The 18,004-nt window shown below is 37.0% G+C and overlaps 1 protein-coding gene across 2 annotated transcripts; it reads right to left on the bottom strand.

Moving 5' to 3' along the window:
• Positions 1–490: 490 nt before the first annotated feature.
• azin1a (antizyme inhibitor 1a) lies at positions 491–12,833 on the bottom strand. 2 transcript variants are annotated; one of them, XM_084386076.1, is made up of 12 exons: positions 12,694–12,833; positions 10,147–10,268; positions 9,092–9,282; positions 8,840–9,013; positions 8,496–8,668; positions 5,779–5,913; positions 4,641–4,722; positions 4,378–4,452; positions 4,123–4,288; positions 3,252–3,370; positions 830–1,044; positions 491–741 (listed from the first exon to the last, which is right to left on the bottom strand). In XM_084386076.1, exons 3-12 carry the CDS (start codon positions 9,197–9,199, stop codon positions 627–629), a joined length of 1,362 nt encoding a protein of 453 aa, XP_084242202.1. In that variant the 5' UTR covers positions 9,200–9,282; positions 10,147–10,268; positions 12,694–12,833; the 3' UTR covers positions 491–626. The 2 variants fall into 2 exon arrangements, with proteins under 2 accessions (XP_084242202.1, XP_084242203.1); XM_084386077.1 differs by lacking the exon at positions 12,694–12,833 and adding an exon at positions 11,567–11,788.
• Positions 12,834–18,004: the final 5,171 nt, after the last annotated feature.

Genomic DNA, 18,004 nt, shown 5'->3' with positions numbered 1-18,004 from the left:
TGCTGAAGTAAATTTTTGGAGTGTTAAAGATTAAAAGAAAAAAATAACAAGAACCATATAGAACCGAAAACCATGACCCTAAAACCGTGACACGAACCGAACCGTGGGTTTTGTGAACCGTGCCACCCCTAATATATATATATATATATATATATATAGTTCAGATGCAAAAGCCTCTAAATGCCATTTGAAATTTTCTTATAGAATGATCATTTTTATCAAGCTTGTATATTTAAGTTCAGTAATTTCACTTGAATGATAATTAATAGGTCATCTTCACTGCCATTTAAGTGAAATTACTGAATTTAAATATACGAGCTTGATAAAAATAATCATTCTATAAGAAAATTTCAGATGGCATTTAGAGGCTTTTGCATCTGAACTCTTCATATATATATTTATCAAACTTATAATTAAGTAGTAAATCTGTAAACGCTAACTGGCCCATTTGTTAAAGCTAATCGTAACTATCTGCTGTATATCCATCAGTTCCGATGGGCTATGAAGTTGTTCTGGTCAATAACACTTCTTCAGCTCTTCTCCTAGAAGCTTTTGAGAAGAGTTCAGGTTCTTAAGTGCTTTAAGTCAATCTTTACAAAACAATGACATTAATAAGTGGCTTTTTGTTAAGCTGGGGTAGAAATGGCTGCCTCAGACATGCATGATCGCAGGCAACATGGTCCAAGAGAGAAGTTCTTCATCCCCGTGTCCAAACTGACGCCACAATTACGAATCTCTTGCCTGCGAAGAAAAACAATTTGATTAAAAAAAAAACAAACAACACAAATGCACCAGCTTTGAAATCAAGACACAAACATTCACACCATACCAGTCGTATTCGGAGATGCTGTAGAAGACGAGCGGTTTGTGTTCGTCTCTGTTAGCGAATGCGGGCCCTAGACTGTTGGCCCCCGCGTTGCTGAAAAGCAGCCAGTCTCCTACACTGAGCTCGGGCAGCAGACATCGCTCCACCACCTGATCCAGATCATCAGCAGACGGACCCCACAGACTGCAGGAGAACAGCGGCTCTTCCGCGCTCATCTCCTGAGAAAACAGCACGTTTTCACATTAGTAATAGATTACAACAACAATGGCCTGTGATTGGGTCAATGACAAAGGAGGATGTTCAAAGAAATGATTAAAAAAAATGTATGTATCGTGATATGCATATCGCAACAGCTTGCAATAACTGGGATCATGATCAAAAGACAAAGAGAAAAATCACTCACTGCTCTCGGCTGAATAACTTTTGTATCTTTAATAAGAATCAGTATTGAATTAATTCAGTGAAAACTAAGCAGTGTTTTATTTTTACATTTGATTATTTAGTTTCTGTTGTTAAATACACCTAATGTAGACCTGAAACCCTAAACCCTGTGGTTTACACTGATGTAAAAATAACACAATAAAACACTGATGTTCACTTTCAGAAGTTGTAGGGATGTTTTCTTGTCACAAAAAGAATGTGAAACACGTATGTAGGTTATATCATTTGAAATATATTTTAAAGATAATTTAAGTTTATTATACACACTTTAAGCGTATCGAATATCGCATTATATAATGAGTTATCGCATATTTTTCAATATCGTGCCGCCCTACTGAAAAGTCACTGCATGTATGAAATGTATTCTGAAATGGGTTTTTTTCCATGCAGGTACAAACACACACAAAAAAAATAACTTGATCTGTACATGTTTATGCATTAGTCATATGCATATGCTAGGGCTGTGCAATTAATTGAATTTCGATTTTGGCTCCCAGCGGTCACTAAAATAGTACAATCGAGTAAAAACGATTATTTTGCCACGTTCTGTTTTGCAAGAACACTCTTATTTTGTCTTGTAAAGGCAATTCAAAAAAAAAAAAAAAATCTAAACACATTATAAATGTTAGAAATGCATTGCTAAAACATATTACAGAGACTGTGAAGTACTGAATTGTGAAGTTAGACCGTTAAACAGTTTTTCACCATTGCTGTGTTCCGGATTTTTTGGGCGGGGCTAAAACGGGGGCTCGATGACGCACTGGAGCCCCTGAGCTCCTGGCCACGCCCCTACTTGATGACACACTGGAGCCCCTGAGGCTGGCCACTCCCCTATCAGTTCGCCGCTCAATCGCGAGTAACAGTCAGTACTATTAGTTACTACAGCCTACAGTTTGCTAGCTAGCTATGCCTTCGTCACGGAAATGCATATTACCTGGATCCGATCACGTACAAAACAGATCGGTGTTTTTTATTTAAATTTCCGAACAACGATCATATCAACAAGAGGTGGATTAATTTTGTGAAGAGCCACCTTGATGGAGAGCTGAGGATCACCACCAACACCCGCCTCTGTAGTGATCATTTTACACAGGATAGTTTTATAAACTTTCGTCGGAGACAACTGGAATTCACTGATAATCCGCTGTTACTGGTGAATGGGGCCGAACCGACTATCTCCCGCCTCGGCCTTCATCCTCCCGTCGCGCCGACAACTGGAGCCATCATCGGCAGTGCGTGCCTGCGAGTGGGCGTGGTTTCAGCGCAGCCAGCGGACACGCCCCCAGCGTTTGAGAGCAGAGACGACTGCTGCTTTTTTTATCATTCAAATTTGGCTGGGTGGCTAATAACACATTTTTCTGTGGTGTGACAAACTCAGAACACATACTTAATTTTGACTTAACAGGGACTTTAAAGAAGTGAAAATAATCAACTTTAGTTACGATGCAATACTGGCCCGATTGTGCAATGTCCCGACTCCGAAACGCGTGAGTGTAGTTTCGACGCTTGCTTTGTCCAACCCACTTTGAGAGACAGAGAGAGAGAAGACGCAGCACCGCTGAACACTCACGCGGTTTGTGAAATTGCGTCTTGGAGAACGTTTTTAAATGATTGATTTGATGTTATAAACTGTGGATTAATTTAGGCTACTCATACAATCTACTTGCTAAAGTGAATCAATGTTTGCGGGGGAATTTCCCGCATTATAAGTGGTAGACCTGCAGGAAAATAAAAATACTTGTTGAAGTATTATCTGTTATATTATTTAATTTTAATAGTTCAAAAAGTACAATATATGTTCAAATTTCAATTTTTGAAAGGTGTCTTTTTAATAAATGCAACACGTTCCCAAAGTCATGTGAAATAATCGTGTTACATAATCGTGATTTCAATACTGACCAAAATAATTGTGATTTTTTCCATAATCGAGCAGCCCTAGCATATGCAATGTCACATTCTATAGAAAAAACGGAAAAATATTTACCTTGTGTGCCGAAGGCATCGATATTGAATCTTCACACAGCAGCTTATTGGCAAACGACCCATAAACGCCATCATTCATGTAGTAGAGAAACTCTGGCTCATCGTTTGCTGACAGTCGTTCTGAAAGAGTTTAAAAAACACCCGATGATCAATGTTGATCAATGTATCTCACCTATTAGACACATTTAAAGTCCCCCGTGGTGGTTTTAATGTTGTTTATATGTGGTGTTATTATATAACAGAATTATTATATGTGGTGTTTTTAATATGCTTTAAGACAAATGTGCAAATTCATAAGTCGACACCATTGCTGAGTATTTTCTCTTTAAAACTGCAGTGAACCAAAGACAGTCTCAAAAACATAGTTTGAAATCGCCCGTTTTCTATGTCACAAACATGCCGTGACCAATCATCGACGTGCGCACAGGCTTTAGCATATCATTAACTGCTGTGAAGCAGGAGGGTTATGTATATGATGTCTCTTACAATGTTATGATGTGTGATGAGGACTATATGCCTTTCTCCACTGACGTTCTAAGTTTTCTAAGCGTTTGTAAGGATGCTGATTGTTAGAAGGCAGCTGTCTGACTCTGAAATGGCGAATGGGAACATGGTTTGTGTAACATTAGCAACACATTATTAGCTGTTTGACAACGTAGCCAAATTACAGTTATGTGTCCGACGTAGAGAGCGATACATAAAACGCATGAACCATTCTGATACATTAAGTGTACATTTAACATGTTTAACACTGTAAAATAAACAGTTACCATGTATTCACATATCTTTTAGATGATCCAATATTTATCCCCATCAAAATAAAAGCCACAATACATCATGAATATCTGACATGAACATTGACTAGTACTCACTGTGTGGTTGACCGCTGCAATCCCGAGCCACTGTTTCCTTAGCGATTATATTCACGGCCAGCGTGAAAGCAGATGACACATAATAAGCTCCGGGTTCGGCGATGATCGACAAGTTGGTCGAGGGAGGAAAATACATGTCCAGCATGGGTTTAAGCATCTGGTGAACCTGCACACACAAACAACATTAGAAGCTCAGATGGAAAGCATTTATGACTGCAAAAAAATATCTTACAAATGTAAAGCAGAATACATTACCTTGTCTAACTGTGCTTCACTTCCATCAAAGCCAGCTCCAATGTCCAGAATATTCATCTCAAAGCCTAGCTCCTCCTAAGATCAAATTCATTTATAACACATTACCATGGGGGAAATACATACTTATTACTTATGCAGACTGCAGCAAAAGTGACATTTAGATTAATAAAGATCATTCCCTCTTGATTCAGTAGGGAAACTCAAGGCACAAAAGAAACAATTAAATCAAAATTTGATCCATGACTCCATGAGCGTTGACTCACCCCCATATCAAAGACACAGCGGGCATCAGACACAGCACGAGAGAACGCTTGTGCATCCTGACAACAACTGGGAATGTTGAATCTGTGAGCAAAGCATGAAACCAACAGCATGAAATCAAAACCTGCCTCATTTCCTTCCTTTATAAATGCCCTTGGCATTACTGCATGACTCAGAGCCGGTCCATGTGAAAAATAAAGTTGGTTCTGAGAAAAACTCTATCGTCATTTGTTTACACATTTGCTTTAATATCTAATGCTGGAGTTCCCAAACTTTATTATCAGCCAAACCCCAGAGATGTCAAATATTTTCTTCAAGTAACCCTTGTGAATAAGTTAATACTTATATAATAATTTGCATGTTCAAGCTGTCAGTTAATGTCACATTGCATGCAAGTGGACTGGGCAATATGAATAAAAAAAATTTAATAAATATAAAATAAAAAGAATTGCCAATATATGTGTATTTCTACTCAGATAAAAAAAAAAAAAAAAGTCCCACATTTTTGTCCATTTATTAGAAAATAAATAAATAATTCACATCCTGCCCAATGTTGTCCTATAAATTCATACTAAAGGTTATGCTTTATGTCCACAGCCACACTCATTCATGGCCACATCAAGCTTCGCCTTTGTTATTGTTTTGAATAAGCGCCCTCTAGTGGCGATTTACTGTTACATACTGTGCTTTTAATATCCAAAAACAAATATTTTAGCAAAATGTATATTTTAGTCTGTTTGGCATAAGGCTCGTCCACTACTGACAGCAAAATGGAAACATTTGCATGACTTTTGCAGATGGAGAATAAATCTGTGAAATATAAGTGATGCACTGAGGAAAATGTTATGCACTCCAACATCTGTCAGAGCAAGCTGCAGTAAACTACGTGTTAATCATATCTTATGAGTTATTTTGAAGCCCTTAATATAAAGCATGTCTCATGTTTATTACAAATTAGATTATGCACTATTTTTCAAATGCGCTCGTAATATCAAACTACTGTATATCCATATGAAAGGTATTGTCTCATCTTATATCGTTTATAAAAATATATCGACGTTGTACAAACTCAATTTTTTCCCCATCACCATGTCCCTTTAGGGGCTCTGTAAATATCCTCTCGACACTGAAGACACTCACTTGACTCCGGTAACGTGCAGGCTGAGCTCTCTGGCACACTCCAGCAGGTGTCTGCAGTCCTTCAGCGTGGAGCCGAACGGTATGGCCGTCTCCTCTCTCTCACAACAGCTCTCTGATGTCAACAGCAGTAACACCCTGCGGCAGAAAGCAAGTTCAAGATGATTTCAGATGAAAAGATTGTTTTATTAAGTGCCATGTCAGCATTCAAAGCTATTTTCATGGCAAAAATTCAATTACAAAAATACAAATATCTTAACAATACAATAAAAAAAAAACAAAAAAAAAAAACAGCAAGTCATATTATACAAGATTTTTTAAATTAACATATAATTAAAAAAAAAATTATCCAAAACCTTTTCAGGCATAATCTTACTAATAAATAAGTCCTTAAGTGAGGCAACTTCATAAAAGAGCATTCTACTTGTATTAAGTCCAGGACAATCTAAAACTTGTATAGTTCAAGAAGAAGGTTAGTGCTAAAAAACCTGTGCATTACTGTGAACGCAGCCTATTAGACTTGCTGCTGTCTATGATATGACCAGTAATAAGTAAACAGCAATAATGCTGAGAAAGAGAAAAATCCCTCAGTCCTTATCTGGAATGCATCTTCATTGCTTGTAATGTTTCTTTGTTCCCCTTTTTAACCCTTTAAAACCGGATGTGTCGTCGACGACTCAGCCAACCAAGCTGTATTCATGTCACTGTAATTCTTCAACCGTTTGCACTATCAAAATAATTCAAATAGTCCCTGAAAGTAGACATCGTGCGCTTTTCGCCAATATACGGCTTATTACGGTAATGTCATGCTTTCCGTCTGCAAATGACAGCCGCGCGGGATGGAAGGATTTGAACAGAGAGATACGACGCGCGGCAGGTTAGAGTGTTTTGGATTGCATAAAATAATAAAAGAAACGAACAAACACATGGCGAAAGAAGTGTTAGACAGCAGAAGAGGGGATTGGGATGATTTTTAATGTAATTTGGGAGGCGGATGGCCGTTACTTTCACGTATCTAAGCATGTAGTATGTGTGCGTGCCTATGAATGCGTGCATGTAGTATGTGTGCATGCCTATGAATGCGTGCATGTAGTATGTGTGCGTGCCTATGAATGCGTGCATGTAGTATGTGTGCGTGCCTATGAATGCGTGCATTTGTTTGTGTGCGTGTATTAAAAAAAGTGTCCTAAATGAAAACTGTGCAACCCAATGTCACAAAAAAGACTTGTATATATGTATTATAGTTCATTTTTCAACTTTAAAGTGTTAGTTTCTTTCGTTCATGATTTTTTCTGTTTTTTTTTTTCTAAATAAAAATCAGTAAATTTATTCTGTTTTTTTTTTATTTTCGTCTATTTAAATTCTATTTACAAACTCACCACACACAATAATGGTCAGTAACTGTAATTTGTTGAAAGCTTATCTTTTTCTGAAAAAGATGACACCTTGCACATGAAGATAGCACATTGTTTTAGAATTTTACAGTAAAAAAATAAAATAAATCTAATTATGTGAAAAACACCTATTTTAGCTTCAGGTTCTAAAGGGTTAACTTGTATGTTTTAAAGCTATATTAAATTTGTTAATAATTCTTAACATATAATTATTTCATTTACTTGTAATTATTTTATTAAGTACCTATAAGTATAGAACACAAAAAACATTATATGCAAAATCAGTAGGCAAGATACCGCAGATGAGTAGAGTAAAAAAAACTATTTGTTTTTAATAACTTATTGTACTAAAAGTTTTAAAAAATGTTGGCATATGCACTAATTTGCATTAGTTTTCAGAACAGAAATTTGAACATTGGTTAAAGTCAGGTTAAAAATAGTTTCATTTTGTTCATACATTAGAGTAAAAGGATTTTTTTCAGAGGGAATTTTGGATATCTCTTCCATAAATAAAAAATTACTGTCAACAGCAGTTATTTTTTTCCCTTAAAATTTGTTTTTCAGAATTAAATGTTCTATAAATCAGGCCAATTATATATTAACCCTTTAGAACCTGAAGCTAAAATAGGTGTTTTTCACATAATTAGATTTTTTTACTGTAAAATTCTAAAACAATGTGCTATCTTCATGTGCAAGGTGTCCTCTTTTTCAGAAAAAGATAAGCTTTCAACAAATTACAGTTATTGACCATTATTGTGTGTGGTGAGTCTTTTTTGAGACTTATAGCATGACATTACCGTAATAAGCCGTATATTGCCGAAAAGTGCATGATTCTACTTTCAGGAACTATTTGAATTATTTTGAGTTACAGTGACATGAATACAACTTGGTTGGCTGTGTCGTCGATGACACATCCGGTTTTAAAGGGTTAAGAACAAAGCCCTCTGTAAAACCCTTCAGAAAAGTTTGGTGTATGTAAAGCTGCTGAAGTGGGGATTTCTGACACGAGAAAAAACTCACCGCTTTGAAGATACTTACTGTCACTGAAATCTACAGATGCAAATAAATAAAGCGCAATAAAATACACATTTAAAAGTGCATTTTGGATGTTTTCTTTTCACTAGTCGGAAATGACACATTATGAAAAGCCAAACCTCAAAACTAAGCAGTGCATGAAAAAAAAACCATGGATGAATTGTTTTAGAATCGGATAATGATGACCAGAATTGGATGGTGAGGTGCCTAAACCCTACTGCACGGATATTGCCTGAGAATTGTGACAATTTACTGCAAATGTTTGCATAGCGACAACCCTAGTCAACTCACTTTGCTTTGGGATGGCAGCGTGCGATCTTCCTCAACTCCACCTCATTATCGCAAACCAGGAGGGGGATGTTATGTTTGGCTGCGTATTTGATATGGGAAAGCTGTTTACACGTGCCGCCGAGAATGATGTCCTGAGACGGGACGCCAAAGACCTTCACCAAGTCCAGCTCATGCTGAGAGAGACAAGCACAGAAGACAAAACAGATAATATTATTTTTTTAAAGTATTAATACGTTTTAAAAATAGCTTTCAAACAGACAGAAATGAACAAAGAGACTTATTTTAGGACACTAAGGAATCTAGTTTTAGCGAGGGATGAGACATGTTTTGTACTTTATGCTCACCTTGTTTGAACAAACGAAGCCTGTTCCAAGAGCAGCCAGGATTTCAACAACCACAGGGCAGCTGTTGCTCTTGACCGTGTAGAAAGGCCGAATCTGGTCCATTTTAGTTCTCCAGCGAATTTGCTGCCGCACAATCACGCCGAGGTCAGCAACAAAAAATGCACTCTTCAGTGCCTAAAGAAGACATCATTGTTCAGTACAAAAAAAAGGCACAATAAATGAAACAACAACACAGCAGAATGGTATACTTACAAGTGTTTGATCATGAATGTGTTTATCGATCACATCTCTGAGAGCTGCGCTTTCTTCCAGCAGCTCAACAGAATAGTCGAGTTCATCCAGAATTCCCTTCATACTCATCCGTAATCTGATGTTCTGACTGGCATAAAGCAGGTCACCTATTTATGAGAACCCTCAGAGCTCTTGGGTCCTAGCGATATCCACTGCAAACACAAGACAGACAGAAAATAAAGTCTTTAAAGCTGCAGTCCGTAGTTTTTCCTCTTTGTCTCTCAGTCTCTTTTTTTCTCCGAAGTCTTTTGTGTTTTACAACCGGTGAATCTCCAGTTGTCACTGGTGGTTGTCGTTTGAACCTTTCTGGATCCGCCACCATATTGTTAAGTTTAATTATATCAAGTGCTGCGAGAAAAGGCTATAAATCTCCACCTCCAACATCCTCACACTCATAGCCTACTAGCCGAGACTCCTTCTTTATGTGTACAGATGTGATGTAATGACGCAAAGACATGCTCGAATTTCCCGGGGAAATCCACCAGTACCACTGGAATTAAAAACATTATAACAAGCTAACCGTTTTGAATCGAGCTAAGGCAAGCAGATAGTTTCGAACACTGGCTGGTTATGTACTAGCTCAAAAATGTATTTTGGATAATTTTTAACCCAAAAAAGTTACGGACTGGAGCTTTACAGAACATCAAGCTTCAATGTGTTGAACAATGACTTGACGTGCTGTTGTTGCTCAGGGACCCCAGCTGTGAATTGCAGCTTTTTATTCTCTGTTATATAAACTGTAAAATTGGCTTTGACACATTCAATGTCAAAATATCATGTTTGACGTCAAAGCAGAAAGACTCCTGCAGTGGACATCGATCGGAAGAGTCACTGACTTCCATTGACCCTGGAAATCCATTCTCAAAGCAGGTCTAAAAACAGCTAAAGATTGAATTGCAACTGCTTTGAAGAATAGGTTGGCAGCATGACCAAAATCAAAACTTCCTGTTGCACTTGAAGCATATGCAAGTTATAGTAAAACACCATAAGTGAGGTTTACAGCAATGTGAACCTACAGGGACAGGTCAGAGGGCGACCTCTCCAGCTATCAGCTAGGATCCCAAGGAGGCTCCGCGTTGAAATCGAACTGCTCACGGTAGACAGAAGTCCCTAAGCTGTTCTCGTAGTTCACGAACACCTGCAAGAAAAAATAAATCGTGTCAAAATAGAGCTATATATTACACATAAAGTAGGAATTAATATTGTATTATTTATTTATTTATAGATAATCGCATGCAGAAAATAAACAATAACAAAAATAAACGATAAAAAAAATTATCAAAATAAATCAAGTTATAAATATGGATATTTTTCTAACAAAAACGCATGGCTTTGCTTCAGAAGGCCTTCATTAACCCCCTGGAGTTGTATTTTTTGATGGATGGATGCACTATTTTGGGCTTCAAAAAACAAGGTGCCATTCACTCCCATTATAAAGCTTGGAAGAGCCAGGATATGTTTTGACATAACTGACTGTTTTTGTCTGAAAGAAGAAAGATGGCTTGAGGGCGAGTATTACATAGTATAACTATGGGATAATTTAAATTTTGGGGTTAACTAACCCTTTAATTATTATTATGACAGGAGTGAGACATGTACAGATAAGCTGTATGGGTGGAGAATCAAAAAAGAAACAAAAATATATTCCCATTATGTTATGAAAACGTTATTTCTGAATGTTCAAAACATTTGTATCATTTTGTAAACATTATGGGAATGTTACTTTTTAATGTTCTCTAGTTTGGACGTTTTGAAACTAGTAACATAAAAAAAAAACACATTAGAGGTCCAAGTAAAATGCTTCCGGAAAGAAAAAAAACAAACATATAAAGTACGTTTTTATGCTAAAGTTTTGAGAACATTAAGAAAGACCAACTTTGAATGAATATTCTATTAATATCACAACATTTGTTCATGACTTTGAGAGAACCTTGCCAGAAGGTTAGCTGACGTTCAATCAAAACAAAGAATATAAAACCAATCAATACAATAAACATAGATCATGAATACAATCACCATCAAAATAAGACATCCGGAAATGAACGAGGCGCCAATTCCACAAATACTTTTCGTCGATTTAATACAAAACGTTTCTCATATGCCTGTCTAGCTATTTGCGAAATCGGTTTGGTTTATTAATAAAACAATAATAATGATACCATTAGTGTTTACTTGTGATTATTCACCAGAAGATATCACGACACGTGATAAGGTTTAAACTAATGGCTTATTGCTAACCGTCAATTAGCCATATAGCAGCTAACGTACCGGTTAAAGTCGTACGTTATTTATCTTAAAAACGTTATAACATAACGCGTTAATTCAGACTGAAAACAGCTAAGTTAGGCGTTTATAAACAACTTCACCTGTCTTTAGTCAAATACATACAAGAGGCTAGCAGACACATGTTAGCTTATGAAGCCCAGAGCTACTTACATGGGAGAATTCGAGAGCATTTGAGGTGAACCGTTTTTTCCTTTTGGACGGAATTTTCAAAAAGTAACAAAAGCACCGATACGAGAGATAACGCTAATGTTTTGAGCCATATATCTGTCTAAAACAGTGAGCAGCGGACCGTGTGGACGGTGGAGCACGTTTAACGTTAGCTAGAGCCGTTGAATGATGTCGGACTGTGAGGATGAAGCGCGTGAAGGAGGCGGGGCTAAAATGTTAATGAAGTGGTGAAGGGAGTGAGGAGGCGGGGCTGTTATGTTAATTAGGTGGTGAAGCACATGAAAGAGGCGGGCGTTTTTTTGCGTTGCGTAAGAAGGGGGTGGAGCTTCAAACGCATAATGAAGCGAGTGAAGGGGGAAGAAAAGTTGTGAAAGGGGCGGGGCTTTTGTTTAAATAATTTGATGAAGTGCGTGAATGGAGCGGGATTCTGACAAACTCCATGGAATCAAAACAGGAGTTTTGTAGCTTTTCTTTTCGCTTTGAGACCATCTATATATGCAAGTGCAGCTGATAAGTGTAAGGGATAATATGCAGACATGACAGCCAGTCACAAATAAACAACAAACGTATATGTATCTGCTACTACAACAAGTACACTAAATAACTGGTTTCCAAAAGAAATCGTTTTTTTTTACGTTTATATTATTACATAAATCATATGAAGGGAGCAACAGCAACCAGTCACAATAAACAGTTCAGAATATGCAGAAAATATCTTCACATAGACACAAATACATAATCATGCAACAATTGAAGTAGGCTACTGCACTTAAATTATTGATTGTTTGTTGATACTCTTCACACATTAAAGCACATTAAGTGTATGCAAACAAGCATAAACAGTAACAAACTATCTGTGGTGAACAGTTGTAAATGATAGAATGTGCATAATGAACTTTTCATATTTGAACTATTTTTCATAATTTCCTATAGTATAGTGCATTCAATAATATCAAGCATATAGTAGCTATATAGCTTCTATGATTAGTTTTAACTTTGCAATTATACAATTTTTTTCTCCCAAATGAACAGTGTGATTATATCTATATCTATATTAAATGTATTGATAGTGATAAAAAGGAGGCTATAAGAAATGTGCCATCTCATACCTGAATGCCCAAAGAGCCTTCATCATCTTGGCTACAAAATTCCTGTCAGAACATTGTCCATTTTGCACTTTTATAGCGTGATTCCGGATAAAACATAATAAATAATCCTAACTTTACTGTACTCTGTGTTAATGTCTGGACTGATAGAATGTCCTCTATCTACATTAACTTGCTTTTTATTGATGAGCTGCTGCTTCAGTGTCCATGTCTCTGATGAAATGAATCTAGTGTCAACACTTTCATCCACAGTTTATAGAGGGAGGCGTGTTTACCCTTCTCTCTCTTTCTCTTTCTCTTTCTCTCTCTCTCTCTCTCTGTGGCTCGAGGTTTTCATGGTCGGATATTCAGACTTTTCTAAGTTCTGATTCTCCAGGGTAAATGATCAACCTAATGACTTCTTGATGAAGACGTTGACTTCTGAAAAAGCACACCTTTGAAACACTGTATATAACTTTTAACTTTAATAAATATTAACATCAATGTGAAAAGCACTGTACATTACTTTCCAAATAAAGAAACTGATATAAAATATAGATTTTACTTGAAATTATTGCATTGTGATGAAGCTATCAGTTATACAGTCAGTTGGACAGTTTAGTGTCATTATGCAAGAAATAGGGCTGTCAAATCGATTAAAAGTTTGTTTTTATATAATAATATATTTGTGTGTATGTATGTGTATATACTGTATGTATATATATATATATATATACACATAGATACATACTGTATATATTGTATGCATATATATAAATATATACTTTATATGTGTGTATATAGGCTATATGTATATATACAGACACAGACACACATAAACATATAATACATATAAAAATATGTATTATATAAACACAAACTTTTATGTTAGATGTGATTAATTACGATTAATCGATTTGACAGCACTAGATTATTATTATATATTTTTTTTCTTCATTTAGCAACATAAAGAGTCACCCTTTGCATTTTCAGAATAAGATGTTGAGAATAAATAAATAGTGTCAACATTTGCAAGTTGCAACACACAAACCCAACATTAGCAGTCTGACATCTGGGTTGTTATTCTAAACAACAACTTAAACACTGATGTGCCAATATGTTACAGACAGAAATTCCTCATTTGTGTGTGCATAGTTCCCTTTTCTCCGATTGCTGAGTCCTTTACCAAAAATAGTTTCATCAGAATGTCAAATGAGCCAATTGAGCTTCACAATAGCTCTGTTTGTTTTACTCACGTCAATGTCGCTTGGACGGCCACACTTGTCAGTGAAAGTTTCTCTTTTGCAGCGCACAAAAGCAGTTCCGAGTTTTGTGCCTTCTCCCCCTAGACTATAAATGAGCGCATGGCATCTAATCTAACATAACATCTAAAGCATCTCGGAGAACACGGCGGTGTTTGATAACTATTGTTCTCGGTATAATAGTCATTTGCCTCTGTATGCTTGCTGAAGGAAGGACATGTGGTTCGCCTGCCATATGCAATAACACCCTACTGGTTTTGAGCAACAGGAATTCTCCAGAGCTTTAAGGGCTCATAATGCTGCCTCAAATACAATATAAAGGAACTCTCCAATAAACTAATCTGATAGGAGAAAACAAAGAACATTTCTTCTTGTAACAATAAAATTGTGCAATTTTCCAGTGAAAGTTATGAAAGCGATTTGCACAATTACGGGACTGAAATGTCAACAATCTTCTATTATGTGGAGAGAGCGGGGATAGTTTTCACACTTTTTTAAACCATGGAATATACTTCACTTTTATAGTAATATTTAGAGATGATCACTTGAAACAAATTAGGTTTAATTGATTATCCATACATCATTATTATTATTTTTTTTTGAAAAATCATGTTTAAATGTGAGCATCATAATCTATCAGGCTTTTGAGGAATGGTTATTTGTTCATCTCTCACTCATTGCATTGCACTGCATTATATGTTTTAAAACTACAGAGCTTTAATCATAAAACTAAGCATTTAATTATCATCTATAAGACATTATTGGGAGATATAGAGTGGCGACTGATATTTATTTTATGTAAGTAAGCTATCAGTATCATTAGTATCAGCATTTGCTCCAAACTGTATATTTTTGATGCTCATCCAAAAAATTTGAGGCACAACAAAAAGACCTGCTTAAAAAAAAAAAAAAAAACCATTGTTTAGAAGTTAAATAAACTTTTCCATTTAAAATTTTTTTTTTATATGTCAGGCTTTACAGGGTTAAAATTTAAACAGTAATTATGAAGCCTAAAATATGAAACAGTAGAGGATCTTAAGATTGTACGTCAGTGGAAATTGTTTTATTGCTTTGCTGCATTCAACTATGTTTAAACACCATGTTTATGCGTTAAAAACGTCCGAAGGCCATAGCCAGTGAGGTAAAAAGATAGACAGCGGGTTTATAACAAAAACAATAGAGCTTATCTTTTGTTTTCCATCACTATCTGTCACCTTTCATCTCTCCACCCACTACACAGCACCCAAAGGAACTCACTTTTCCTTGACCTCAAAAGTGCAATAAATATTCGACTTTATCCTGACAAAAAGGATATTTATAATTACATTATAAACTGATCAAACCCCTTTCGGTTTGAATACAAAGAATTAGATTTGAGAACTGCAGCAAAAGGGGACTATTTTCAATGAATAACAACTTTAAATTAGGTCTGTTCCTCACAAAAAAATATCATATGACTTCAGAAGACTTATTGTGCATGACTCATATTTTTAATATAGGTACATGGTGTTTTTTTTTTTTTTGGCAAAATATTATGGAAAATATATAAGGCTTAAAAAATCTGCTTTTGTGTTCAACAGAAAAAATAGATGACAGAATCTAACTTTCTGCAGTTAATGACAAAATGTTCTGAATGAAGCCCCAGAGGACCTATTATTTGTTTTAATCCTTTCTCAATCACCTCGCTATCCTTTTGTGTTCCCCAAATTGTGTTTTTGCATGTTTCGTGCATACGTTGGAAACTAAGGAAATGGATGCGAGGGTTATAACAAAAAGCTTGGGACAAATTGGAACCCATATCTGGGCTGGACATCCCTAGAGTCTAAACAAGCAATGTTCCTTATTCCCCAAGCACTCGGGCTGGCGGGCGGGTGACTGATTAGAGCACGCGTGCCCAGACATGTCCCTATCGGTCTGGCCGCCGGCCAGTCAGTGGGCAGCCCACCCTGGCGTTTGATCTGGGGGTTTGGCTCCAGTCAGTCCCGGCATTGTATCCCAAACAATGCACCCCAGACCTACTGAACTCCATAAACATATCCCTTTGTGGGCTTTTCCTCGAACTCAGGGTGGGGGACACCCGCTGCCAGGAAGAGGGACTCCTATCCAAAAAAAGAATGCTGCGCCTCCCTCTTTGGGCCTGCTGACTGGGCATTCCTGCCTGTAACCTCCAGGGAAAATCAGCAAATTCAGAGGCCATTGAATCATAAAGGTGTGTGCCGGTAATGGCATGATGATGAATAAAAGTAGCAGCAGTCAGCTGTTGATTCTGTGCTAAAAGAGTGCTGTGTTTTTCTCTTTAGAACTGATATTGTGCATATTATAATTTGGATGATGATTCTGGTGTATAACATGTAAAAAAAAAGAAAAAAAAGAAAGTATATCTTATATAAGCTTCACATATCCTAATTTGAAGGGTTTAAGCAATGTTTTTAATGCTTGTTCAATGACTCATAAACAATTTTGGCACATGCACCTGTGGAACAGTCCTTTAGACACTAACAGTTTACAGGTGGTAGACAATTAAAGCCACAGTTCCAATAACTTTAGACAGAATCCCCATGAAATCCAAATTTATGGATTTATGTTGCATTACGGTTATCTATAGCTTTAGTTTGCTCCAAAAATCTACAAATTCGCATTTAGAAGATGTAAGCATTCAAAACTTACAGTCTCTCACTTCCGCCAATATTGATCAATGATTTTGATGACATCACTTGATGGAATGTCCTTCGGATGAGACGTTAAACCGAGGTCCTGACTCTCTGTGGTCATTAAAAATCCCAGGATGTCCTTCGAAAAAGAGTAGGGGTGTAACCCCGGCATCCTGGCCAAATTTGCCCCTTGGCCTCTGTCCATCATGGCCTCCTAATCATCCCCATATACTGATTGGCTTCATCACTGTCTCCTCTCCACCAGTAAGCTGGTGTGTGGTGGGCGTTCTGGCGCAATATGGCTGCCGTCGCATCATCCAAGTGGATGCTGCACATTGGTGGTGGTTGAGGAGATTCCCCCCTTCTATGTAAAGCGCTTTGAGGTCTCAGAATAAGCGCTATATAAATGTAACAAATTATTATTATTATTATTATCACTCAGCACTTCAGCGTCTCAGATTTTCTGTCCAATCAAATGCTCTCTAGAATCTGAAGCTCCGCCCCCTACATTATAAATAGACGCTAAAGCTTCAGCTGAAACTGGTAACTTGTTCACACATTTACTATTTTCTACATGGAATGGCACATAGTGCACTATAAAGGGAAAAGGGAACGTTTGGGACAGTGTAAATATGCTTTACATTGGGGTGAATGAAGTCTGGTTTCACATTAGTGTCCTCGTGAACCTGCCACAGCTCCGGTCCAGAGACACGACTGCACAGAGCGGATGAGTTAGTCGGCGCAGACCAGAAAACGTTTCAGACCCATTTGAATTCTGCACAGAATGCCATATTTTAAAGAGATATAGAGGAGATTAGGAGGAAAATGCGGCTTTACTGAGCTCAACGGCTCTGGCCGAGCTGTGATGTAAACGGAACGCTATTGGCCATTTAAAAAGGGGAGGAGTTATTTGATATGTCCCGCCCTGTCTTACTGTTTCAGTGGAAATTAGGTCAACAAGGCACTTCAGTGGGCCTTTAAACGTTAAAGAGACCTTTCTACTAGTACTAACTCTGACAAAAACAGCAGGAGAAAGATGCCCAGGGTCCCTAATCATCTGTGAGAACATGCCATAGAGACACGAGGACTGCAGATGTGAACAGAGCAATAAACTGCAATGTCCGTAATGTAAGACGCCTGAGACACAGAAAGGACAGCTGATCGACCTTGCAGTGCCAAACCACATGTAACCAAATATTTACATATTTCATTCAAATATTTATGCATGTTCAGAAATTCGCTGGAAAAATGTACTTCTTTTAATTTAACTAAGTGACTCACCGTTAACCTCCATGTTTTATCTTCCGATTAATTTTGCTTAATATATTCGTGTAAATCGGTGGCCCAGTATAAAGTGTACTTCAAGTTTTTTGTTTAGGTGAAAAAAGCTGTCGTTATTACTCCAGGCCTCCAGGTGTCGCT

Source organism: Rutilus rutilus, assembly GCF_951802725.1.
Source record: "Rutilus rutilus genome assembly, chromosome: 17".
NCBI classification, from domain to species: Eukaryota; Metazoa; Chordata; class Actinopteri; order Cypriniformes; family Leuciscidae; genus Rutilus; species Rutilus rutilus.
The sequence above is the reverse complement of the archived record's forward strand: the minus strand, read 5'-3'. Positions and strand labels throughout refer to the sequence as shown.